At 34.9% G+C, this 12,466-nt stretch overlaps 1 protein-coding gene across 16 annotated transcripts in view; it reads right to left on the reverse strand.

Moving 5' to 3' along the window:
• The window catches only part of ap3d1 (adaptor related protein complex 3 subunit delta 1), a 58,379-nt gene that overhangs the window by 2,238 nt on the left and 43,675 nt on the right, over positions 1–12,466 (reverse strand). For 4 of the 16 annotated variants that reach the window (XM_073936621.1, XM_009296267.5, XM_073936619.1 and 1 more), the window contains 9 exons: positions 10,133–10,186; positions 7,169–7,276; positions 5,583–5,741; positions 5,137–5,184; positions 4,957–4,977; positions 2,713–2,902; positions 1,549–1,637; positions 1,378–1,463; positions 1–93 (listed from right to left, as the gene is read on the reverse strand). The exon at positions 1–93 is cut by the window's left edge and continues 29 nt beyond it. In XM_073936621.1, the coding sequence (XP_073792722.1) occupies positions 1–93; positions 1,378–1,463; positions 1,549–1,637; positions 2,713–2,902; positions 4,957–4,977; positions 5,137–5,184; positions 5,583–5,741; positions 7,169–7,276; positions 10,133–10,186 (848 nt within the window). 16 annotated transcript variants of the gene reach the window in all.

Raw genomic sequence — 12,466 nt, forward strand, 5'->3', positions numbered from 1 at the left:
GCCAGCAGGTGGTGGAAGGGCATGTTGACCCCCTCGAGCCGCAGAGAGCTGCCCTTCAGGTCGCCCGATTCCAGCAGCTTTGCATATGCATCACTAAAAAACACAAGATCACGTCAAATCACAGGCTGATGACACAGATTAAGTTTAAAAAGATTACAAGCAGCCCTAATCCAATACATAACTAAACTAATTATAAAACAACTTCTTATCCATTATTAATATATATATATATATATATATATATATATATATATATATATATATATATATATATATAAATATATATATAAAAGACACATACGAACATAAAAGAAAACAAAACTAATGTTTGAATAGAATAAATGCTACTACTAAGTATTATTAGAAATACTAAACAGAGTAAAAGAGAAATATTAATAAAACTCTTACATTTACATTGCTTAAAGTACAATACAACTGAACGCAGAGTGAATGTATGCAGCACTGTTAAAAGTGCTTGGTTCCACACAACTCACCAATGTTGTCCCAACACAAATAAATTAAGTTAACATAACAAATTTAACTGGACTGAACTTAACACAATTAAGTTGTAGCAAAAAATTGCAAGAATTGTGTTTTAGCTCAGCAGTATGACGTAGTATATAGTGTGCAGCATATAAATACGCAAAATGTGCCATTATCATTGTAATATTTTGCGGTTTCAGAAAAGAACTGATTAAAGTACAATATAAAATGAATATACAGTGTATTATTATAGACGTATTATAATAATACTACTACTACTTTGTAAAACAAACAGTGAACAATAAAGAAATATTAACAAAGATTATTTATTTTTCAATCGTACAATAAAAATAAAGATAAAGATACATACATATATATTGTCATGATACCACTGATTCATGTAACGATACTATACCAGCTGAAGTATCATGATACCAAGTAGTATTGCATTACTGAAAGTCATAACTCAAATCCATGAAATAAAGGAAAGTGTCAGAAATGCTGTATCCATGATGGTGTTATCAAGACTTTTAGAAAAAGGTAAAAAACAGTGTGAGACTGATGGCGGCAACCAGAAGAGAGAATAATGTCAGATTTACTGTCCTATCCATAGATGCTACATTAGAAACACCTTGCATGATGGTAATTAATTTTTTGTAATCTGATGCAAATATGATGTAATACATACATAAATGTTTATACATTTAAAAAAAAAAATCTAAATATAAAACATTTTCAAGGATTTAAAATTATGATGACCGTTAAACGTGTCATAACTGGCTTGTGAAAGAGTCCATACACCATATAATAAAAGCGAATACACATTAAAATGAAAGAATATGAAAATGATTACAGACATATTTAAACCCACAGTTTGTGGAAACTCATCCTCACCTGTAGCAGGGAGTGGTGATCAGGTATGACGTGCATGTAAAGTGCAGTTTGAAGTCCAGTTTCTCGTGAGTGGAGGATTCATCTGTCTGTTCCAGAAAAACAAGAAACAGACACGTCAACAACACCAACTCGCACACTGAAAGCGTATGCAAATGTACGTCATCTTCTCACCTTAACTATAAACGTGAGGGTTCCCTTCAGTTTCTGCGGCATGACGATACTCTGTACCGAGAATACGAAACGGGCCTCATTTGACACCCCTGCCAAAACACGAGAAAACTAAAATCAGTCAGAATTCTAGTACTGGAATGGCCATAGCAGTCATTCTGAGCGTTCTCATACACGTTATATTCACATTCAAAGCTTCTATTGAGATATTAGTGTTAAACTTTGAATGAATGTGGTCATATTTTATGAAGTCACTACCGCAAAATTATGATCTTTTCGGTAATACAACCTATAAATATGTATGAGTTACTACACTGCCAGCGAAGGCGCGCACCTCAATTTGTCCTGCAAGAAGGAAAGCTGCACTGAATGTCATTTTAAAAAGTATGTCTGATGTAAAGCTGCTATCAGAAAGTTATTCTTTTGTTAGCAGAAAGCTGCTAGACAACATAGTATACAAGTTTTATTTTAGCAAGGTTAGTAAACTATAACATTTTAAAATCTGTAAAATATATGTGTTCTAGTGCAGGACATTCATTCTGCCTGGATATCAGTACTGTCCATCCTTAAGACCCCATTACACTTCAAACAAAGTTCTTTCTCGTTCTTTGTTTGAGGGCAAAAATAACAATGTTTAGAGCTTTATCAGACATGGAGCGATGCAGCTGTGATTCCGCAATGTGGATTTAGCGAGCAATCGTAAATCTATATCAGCTCTGGATCAACCCTCCAGTTTATTCTTGTTGCTAATTTGGTGTTCTTGTGCTGGATGTCTTTCTCCTGACCCAATATGAAGCACGTCAAAGGCAGAGTTCCAGGAGACAGCCACCGACTGCCTAATCATCACGGACCAATGGTAGCTCAAAAATGTTTAGGAAAAAAAAAACAAGATTTTTTGCTTTAAACTGCCAAAACAAACTTAAAATGAATCGTTTTTGTTTCAGGTCTTTTTAAATTTAATTTAAGGAATAGCAGGGTTTTTAACTTTTCATTATATTGTTTAATTTATTGCATTATTTATTAAACATTTTGTTATAGTTTGTCATTTAGAACACTTTCCTTATTAATAGTTTTTAATTGTTGTGTCTATTCAGTCACTAAAACATTGTTGACAAAAAAATGGCCAAATTGATATGATTGGTCAAAGAAAATGAGGACTGCAGTGACCTGGCGGCAGCTGGAAGGGGACGGTGAGGCCGTCGTGGGGTCCTGCTCCGTCCGGCCGCTGCAGTTTGGAGTTGAGCGAATCCAGCACATTGAACTCCATGGACTTAAGAAAGCTGTCGCTCTTGTTCTCGAAGATGACCGACACCACCACTTTACTCTCGTCCTGATGGTTGCCCTGAATGTCACAGACCTGCAGAAGAGAGAAACACTTTCATGAGTCAGAAACGGATGAATAGGGTAATTTGTGGAGATCACAGCAACACCACACGGCTGACCGAGAACAGAAGGAAAAGACGGCGAAGAGGAAAACTGACCCGAGAGTTTCATCATCATCAGCTTTACAAGTGTTTTGAACAAGTAGAGTTTAAGCCAGATCTCTTTCAGCACTCAACAGATATTAGTCACAGTAGACGCCATAGTGTGTAATCTGACATAAGCAAACACAAGACTGAGGGATGCAAATACAGTTTCTTTAAAATGATGTGTGGATCTATATGTGTTGGTTCCTCAAGCGGTGATCTTACAGGTGAAAATGCTCATTTTTTATTGCAATACTATCCAGTTTTAACTAGTATACATCTTAAGAACAATTTATTTGAATGAATGAAAGAAACATCGAAACAAGGTTACTGAATCCTTATTATTGGCATGTATGTATATGTATAAATAGCAGATACTTTATTAACATTTTGTTCTATAAACAATTTATACATAAACAAATCAGTGTATAATGCATAAAAAATAAGTATATCTTAATTAATTTATATTTAGAAATATATTACACAAATGATAATACATTTCTTTGGCTACGTCTACACTAATTTGGATAAATTTTGAAAATGGCGTTTTCATCTGATGCTGTGTTCACACCAGATGCTGATGAAGCGTCAAGTGCGACTGATTTACATGTTAAGTCAATGCAAAGACGCAAAGAGACATCCTGATTCACACTGATGAGGCGGCGCGAAAGAAGCGGTACAAATTGAATGTTTTGCACGTTTGACGTGCTTTGCGTGCGTATCGCACACTTTGCTCGAAAATCTAAACTTCAGCAGACATTCCAATCGTAAACCAATCGTGAGCTTGCTCTTGTAGGTGAGTGATTATTGCCTGTTGTTGGTGTCCCGAGAGGAAATCATCTTGCCAACATCAAACAGCAGTTCATCAAACAGCTCAGTTCATTCTGAAGCACCGCTAAAAGCCTCCATCATCCTTGTTAAGTTTCTGGAGGAGTTCATGAACTCAAAGAGCTGGGTGCACCTCTAAAATTATCTAGTGCACTCAGACATGGCGCAGAACGAATCTACGCTGTTTTTCTGCCTTACTAAAGCACATAAACACAACTGTTCTCTTAATAAAATTCATGTTAGCCATTTAGAAACAAAGCTAGAGTCACAGGCCAGACAGAAGCCCTGCCCATGATGCTAATCCGCGTCTACCGTGAAGTGAAATTGACACATGAATGAAGCGAGTACACTTAAAATGTACATGCGTCTATTTACACGCAAATAGCATGATTTATTTGTGCGTGCATCATCTGGTGTGAACGCAGTAAAAAACGCTCCAATTCTTTTGTTGGTTTTTAGGCTACGTCTACACTAATCCATATATGTCCATTTTCTTTCCTTCATCAAAACTAAAACGACCCTTTCGTTCATGTCACTGCGTGATGTCACAGATATAAGATGCTTTTACTCGTGTCTCATCCGCCTGCCGTTTATTTACTTTCTGTCTCTTTGAAACAACGCAGCAAAATGTTGCAACTGTGGTCTGTTTTCGCCGCTGAACAGCTGCTACAAGTAAACATTCCACGTCCTTTGCAGAAAGGCAATGTGAAGCATGTACAAACTGACATAAACCTTTAATAAAGCTGTTAAAACGAACATCTGCTTTAAAATGTCATCCACCATGTTTAGTCATGTTGGTCACATGACTGAAATGCGTCAGTTTTTGAAAGCCACCGTTTTCGCAGTCCACACTGCAACACAAAAACAGCATTTTCAAATGTATCCACTTCAAACATCGGTTTGAAAATGTATGTTTTTTTTGTGTGGGCATGGCCTAAATAACTGTATTATTAACAGTTACACAAACACGTCCATTTATGCGGATCTTGATAGATTGATCTCTCAGCTTTGTTTTCACAACGTGTGTCTATATATATATTTAAATGGCTCTACTGTGACTAAAGTCTGCATCACAGCAAGTTAGTAGCACCATCAGTATTGGTGTTCCTGTGTTTACCTGATCAGCATCTTCTTTCATCTTAAAACACAGAGACACAACAACAACAGCACATCATTCACAGCCTACAGACCAGAATCACTTAAAGCAATGAGCCGCTTCAGCAAAAACAGCAGCAGCAGTCCTGTCTCTGGCTCAGTTCATCCTAATTACATTCACATTCACATCTAAAACACTCACCATCTTGATGTAGGAGTTCTCAGCCAGCAGAGAGTAGTTGGACATGGGCTGAAATGAGACGGAGGTTGGATTAGTCAAATGCATTTAAGTCACTAGTTTGTTTTAATTTAAAGGCCATGTGAACTGGAAGTTGCTGAGATTATTATTTCAGTATGTTGACGTACTTCCAACTGAAACCCAATATTATGTAGGGCTCAGGGCTTTCTTTTTGCTCATCATTCCCTAATAGCGAACTAACGGTAAGAGGGGGAATGGTTAGCCAAGTTAATAACATGCAAAAGTACACTTGGTCAGAAAAACGTACCACCCCTTTTACACCAGTCTTCAGTGCTTTCCACCTTTGATTAGACTGAAAAAAGTTGAATCTTAAAAGCAGGTGTAATATAGGGGGTCTTATATAGGAAATTACAGGCCTTGTGGGATTGTTTTGTTATTGAGACACTGACCGGCAGCGGCTCCTCGTCCTCTACGGTGCCATTCTGCACTGAATCCTCCGCACCGGCGTCACTGTGATGATGATGATGGTGGTGGTGACGCTTCTTCTTTTTCTTCTCCTTCTCCTCCTTTTCCTTCTTCTGCTTCTTCTTCTTGTGTTTAGATGATTTCTAAACAGGTAAGCCAAAAATATATATCCCTTATTTAGCACACTGGGTAGCATTTTTACTTGATTTAAACAGTCCCCAGATTAAAATCACAACATTGCATGAATTTTAGGTCCTAAATTATAGGAAGAAAAAAAATGACAAAGACAAAGAAACAGATTATATGACCTGATCATCTCATGATGCATTATAAATTACTGCACACTCGATAAACAATATAACACTGACTGGTAATATGTCAGTGAATTAGATTACTTATATATTTTTAATATTTTGCAATAAACAGTCATAGTGCCTTATGGGAATAGAAGATCACTTAATTGATTTCATGTTTATTTTATTAAAATATATTTATATATTTTTTAAATAAAATAAAGAAGAAGAGACAAATGTAAAATCAAAAACACAGGCATGTAAGTGCCAATTAAATTTCGAAACAATCCATGCCAATAACAATCAAAAATGCTTTCCATGTTGGATTCTAAGTGGACTACACACACACGCGCACAGAGAGAGGGAGAGAGAGAGAGAGAGCGAGAGAAGAGAGAGAGAGAGAGACAGAGAGAGAGAGAGAGAAGAGAGAGAGAGAAAGAAGAGAGAGAGAGACAATGCGCGCAGTGCCGATGAGCGAAAGGGATCCCTTCAGATTCATTAACTCGCAAGATCACATTCATCAACTTTGTTTAAACTAAGCATTCTAAAGTATGGCTGTATTTAACAAGCAAGAATTCTGACAGAGGAACGTGAAGCAAACACTTTGCAAAAGGGGGGAAACACGTCAAACTTAATGAAACATTTGAGGGATGCAGCTTAAGGGCAGAGAAATGTCTTTGACAGCTTGCAAATTCATCTTGCACTTTTATTCACATGGACACCTTAATACTCAGCTTTTATGATTAAGATATTACTGAACAAGTTAATATTTTAAATTAATCACATGCGTTAACGCGCTAATTTTGACAGCCCTAATATATATATATATATATATATATATATATATATATATAATATATATATATATATATCCATTATTATTTATTTATACTTGTAATTATGTAAAATGCAAATTCACACTCTTGTTTAAATTCAAAAATTAATATCTGCATTTTTGCTGTATTGTGTTCATGTCTGTCTTAAACAATTAAATATTTCTTTAATGTTTAAATTGACTATCTAATGTTTTATTTTTATTAATGCTTTGTCTAAAAAGCTAATATTTAATGTTTTAATATAATGTTCATTTTAAATACTTAAAAGAAAATGTAATGTATATGTTATAACAAGTGTGTATGTGTGTATATAGGAGAATTTAGTTATGTAACACACCCATAACATTTATTTTAAACATATAACTAATAAACATTAATTATAGACTGAAAACACTACTATTGGTAAAACAAACAGCACTACATGTACAAAAAAAGACTCACAGTGTCATCTGGCTCAGTGTCTTTGAGCTCCTCAGGCTCAGACTCTGCAGCAGCTGCAGAGCTCGAGTCGACAGTAGCAGCAGCAGCAGACGAGGACACCGTCACTACCTGTGAACAAACATCCATCATTAAAACACACCGGCCAGCAGAAGACCATCCTGCTCTCCAAACTGTCCACAGAGACCCCAGAGTGACCGTCTACACGATATGAAGCATGCAGAATCAACAACATCATGACCGAGATGAACAAAAGCTGATTTGATGGCGTTGGACTGTCACATTGGGAGGGAAAAAACATTTAAAAGACGGAAAAGTGGTTAACCTGCAGCGAGAAAGGTGGATTTGGACAGGTAAAAAAATAAAGAGTATTGTATTTTATTATATGAAAAAGGCTTGACAATTCTTTTCCTATATATTTGAAACAGCTTTTCAAGTTTAAATTTGTGTTGACGAAAGAAAAAAGTAAGAAGGTAAAGAAAGAAAGAAAGAAAGAAAGAAAGAAAGAAAGGTAAATAAATAAGAGAAAGAAAAAAAAAGAAAGAAAAGAAAGAAAAAAAGCAAGTAAGCAACAAAGGTGAAAAAGAAAAAAAAGGAAAAAAGATAAAGTTAAGGTAAAAAGAAGGTAAAGAAAGAAAAGCAAAAGAAAGAAAGAAAGAAAGAAAGAAAGAAAGAAAGAAAGAAAGATAGAAAGAAAGAAAGTAAAAAAGGGATGTAAAGAAAGAAAGAAGTTAAAGAAAGAAGGTAAAGAAAGAAAGAAGGGAAAGAAAGAAAGAAAGAAAGTAAAAAAAGGGATGTAAAGAAAGAAAGAAAGAAGTTAAAGAAAGAAGGTAAAGAAAGAAAGAAAAAAGAAAGAAAGAAAGAAAAGACAAAGAAGGTAAAGAAAGACTGTAAAAAAGAAGGAAGGTAAAGAAAGAAAGAAGGTAAAGAAAAAAGGAAGAAAGAAAGAATAAAGATAGAAAGAAAAGGAGTTAAAGAAAAAGTAATGAAAAAAGAAAGTAATAAAAAAGGTAAAGAAAGAAAAGAAAGAAGGTGAAGAAATAAAGGAAAGTAGACAAAAGGAAATAAGGTAAAGAAAGAAAAGAAATGAGGTCAAGAAAGAAAGAAAGAAAAAAGAAAGAAAGAAAGAAAGAAAGGTAAATAAATAAGAGAAAGAAAAAAAAAGAAAGAAAAGAAAGAAAAAAAGCAAGTAAGCAACAAAGGTGAAAAAGAAAAAAAAGGAAAAAAGATAAAGTTAAGGTAAAAAGAAGGTAAAGAAAGAAAAGCAAAAGAAAGAAAGAAAGAAAGAAAGAAAGAAAGAAAGAAAGAAAGATAGAAAGAAAGAAAGTAAAAAAGGGATGTAAAGAAAGAAAGAAGTTAAAGAAAGAAGGTAAAGAAAGAAAGAAGGGAAAGAAAGAAAGAAAGAAAGTAAAAAAAGGGATGTAAAGAAAGAAAGAAAGAAGTTAAAGAAAGAAGGTAAAGAAAGAAAGAAAAAAGAAAGAAAGAAAGAAAAGACAAAGAAGGTAAAGAAAGACTGTAAAAAAGAAGGAAGGTAAAGAAAGAAAGAAGGTAAAGAAAAAAGGAAGAAAGAAAGAATAAAGATAGAAAGAAAAGGAGTTAAAGAAAAAGTAATGAAAAAAGAAAGTAATAAAAAAGGTAAAGAAAGAAAAGAAAGAAGGTGAAGAAATAAAGGAAAGTAGACAAAAGGAAATAAGGTAAAGAAAGAAAAGAAATGAGGTCAAGAAAGAAAGAAAGAAAAAAGAAAGAAAGAAAAAAGATATTAAAGAAAGTAAAATAAAGAGGGTAAAGAAAAAAAGGCAGAAAGAAAAAAGACAGACAGAAGGTAAATAAAGAAAAAAATAAAGAAGGGAAAGAAAGAAAGTAGAATTTTAGCATGTTTTAACACATTGTAAACATGGTGTGTAACACATTTTAGCATGGTGCTAGCTCATTTCTAGTTAATTTCTTAGCACATGGGTACGATGCTATTGTGTTTTAAATTAAAACAGGAATTAGAATGTTTCTAACAAGGTTCAGACATTGCTAACACCCCAACATGCTTATGGCTAATATTTTAACGCTTAACATGATGTTAACAGGTTCATTATTCTAACATTATAAAAAAACAACAGGGGACATGTATAGCATTGTTTTAGCATGCTGCTAACATGATTTGTCATATTTATACCTTGGCTAACATTTTTAACATATTTCAGACTTGATTACCATGTTATTAGCAAGACACAGCATGTTTACACAAGATTTAGAGCGCTAAAATTAGTATTTTCTACATTTTAACAGGCTTAGTGCGCTTTATGAACATATTAAAATATATTTAACACCTTGCTAATCTAAATGAACATATTACATGATGGCAGGTTTCTGGCATGCTTAACATTCTGCAAGCTTAATTTATGATGTTAGCATGTTGCTAACACTGCTCAAATGAATTAAAACAACTAACATTTTTGGAAACTTTACCATTTTAGCATTCCCTCAGTTGATGTTATGCTATGATTCTGATATAGGTAGCCAGGCGAATGAGGGCCTGAAGCTCTGAAACGCATTTAAGCTAAATAAGTGTTCACTATTACAAGTTTAGACACCCTCAACGAAAGTCGATGGCATTTTCTCAGTTTCAATTGTCCGGTTTCCAAAAAAACACAGAACATCAAGTTTGTTCTGTCTTGGGTGACCTACATTTGCTTTAGGCTTTGTGCACATGAGCTGCTCAACTGGAACCGCAAGAACTGTCAATAATCTGTCTGTTTGCGATGACAAAGATTGTACAGGAGACATTTTTCACATCAATCATACACCTCGGCACGTGCATGCATGCATCTGGAGGGGAAAAACAAGCTAAGGCAAACGCACAGAAATGTGCGAGACCTGGAAACACCAGTGAAAGAGAGAAAAACACAGACTGATTTTAAAAAACAAGGGAAGACGACAGCAGGGGGAGGACAGAGAGAGTGTGAGGGACCGGACCTGGGCCACGGGGGGAACAGGAGCGCTAGAGAGCCAGAAATCCAGATCCGAGGCCTACAACACAAGAGGCAGGGTGGGGGAAATGAGTCCAGCCCTGTTCGGCTCAAAACAAACACTCTGACAACCTCAAAAAAACCAACATGAGCAGATATTCCGTCACCGTGTCAATGAGTCAGGTTCATTTTACATTATAAATGTGTAATTTTCTTTAAACTATATCACTATCGAATGAATTTATACTCTTGTGAACATAATTAGTTGAAATATGATGCACATTTATGTCAATACAGCACCGCCTGGTGGAACAGGTTTGACTATACATAGATTTTCATAATTAAATTGAAAATAAAGAATAAATCTATTATTTTCCCATGTAAGAAAAAAAAACAAATTTTCCACAAATTAAATAAAAGCAGAAGCAGAGAATTTACTTTAAGAAAAACGAAATGCATACATTTAATAAATTTGATTAAGCCTTATTATTAACGTTTAATTTGTTTAATTTACCACAAATGCATTACTGACAACCCCCCCCCTTTTTAAATAAATACAGATCTTTTTTCAATTATAGATCTGACAAATATTAAAAATTAAGCAATCAATACATTTCTCAAGGTTAAGATGTCTAAAAGCAAGAGATAAATTTATACCACAATTTAATCAAGTGTACAGATATTTTGCTCAAAATAAATATACATTTTATGTTTTATTGTGCTTCATATTATAAAAATACAGAAAAAAATTCTAGTTATTTTTGCGATATCACACCTGTAATTGCATTAATTTGATACGAACATTTATTTTCTAATGGGCCGATCACACAGAACACGCTTTGTGTTGAGAGGTGCCTTTTTTTAATGGCTTACTAATGGCCACGAGCGTTGTGCACTGCTTATGCTAGCGTTTTAACCGCTTGCTGTCCCTCGCATTTTTGCCCTTCCACGCCGTGCAATCACAGTTGAAAAAAGTCAACTCTGAGCGGGAAAAAGCGCATTACGTCATTTGTGTCTTTTTCATTGTCCAATCAAAGGAAAGCAGAGGCGGGGTTTCCACTGAGGTGCCAGCAGTGTTTGCGTTGTCAAGACAACAACGGAGACTTTTGAAGATGGAGAAGAGACTTGTGGTTGCTGCTTTGAATTATCCGGTGCTGTATGACACATACATCTTGAATTTCACAATATTATTAAATATTAAAATTATATTAATATCAACACTCTCGCACATTACGCAGCTGATTCAGTCATTGTCTAGTGACATAAAAAGCGCACGCGCTTCTTTTTTTCTAGTCAACAAAAAGGCAGTGAGGTGCGCCTTGTGTTTTTGGAATGTAAACGCATGTTCGGTGTGACCAGCCCCTAAATGAGTTTTCTAATGACGAGTTCAGATTGCATGATTTTAGCCCAGATTTTGACTAGCTGACACGTTTTGAGAAATCGCAGACAAATGCCTGAAATCATAGGCAAATTGTTGCTCGTTCACGACTAACAATCACATAGTGTGAATGAATGAACAACCCGCGAGATATTTGGCATGCTAAATATCTGGAGCTGTCTGCGATTCATCTCAAGCCGTGTGAAATGTGTTCTTATTGAAAATAACAATTACCTACAGCCAATGAGAGAGCAGCAGTCACTAGTATGGGTATCTGCAGGTCAGAGGGAGGTTGATAGAGCAGTTAAAAGTGCTTATTTTCAGTTTATTCAGACCCAAAAAATGGAGGAAAAACTAGTGTAAATTTGGCAGGAGCATCCATGTCTGTTCTCCCTTCCAAAGGCCAGGTGAGCAAAATAAGCACATTTTCTACCCCTCTAATGTAATGTAATGTCTATTTATATAGCGCATTTATTGTGTAAGGCCATACACCCAAAGTGCTTCACAATCATGAGGGGGGTCTCTTCACACCACCACCATTTAGTATAACTTTAGGATAAAGCATCTTTAGTATATCTTTAGGATAACAAAAGATATACTACATGACCTTGTGTTGTTTTCAGGTCACTCCTCGCTAGGGTTGTAACGGTATGAATTTTTCACGGTATGATAATCGTCTAAAACAATACCACGGTTTGACGGTTTCGCGGTATACGGTATGTTACAAATGTTACAAAATAATAGAACAGTGAAGCAAATTTGACTTTTTCCAAATAATATATTTTTAGTTACTATAAACAACACCACTTACAATGAACAAATAAAAATAAGAAAATAATAAATAATGTGTCAAAGTCCAAATAAAGTCCAAATAAACATGGTGCAAATCCTCAGTAAAAAATAGATATAAATATTTACTATACTATAAATAGTTACATAACGAAACTAGATTCAATATGGAAC

This window comes from Danio rerio, chromosome 22 (genome assembly GCF_049306965.1).
Source record: "Danio rerio strain Tuebingen ecotype United States chromosome 22, GRCz12tu, whole genome shotgun sequence".
NCBI classification, from domain to species: domain Eukaryota; kingdom Metazoa; phylum Chordata; class Actinopteri; order Cypriniformes; family Danionidae; genus Danio; species Danio rerio.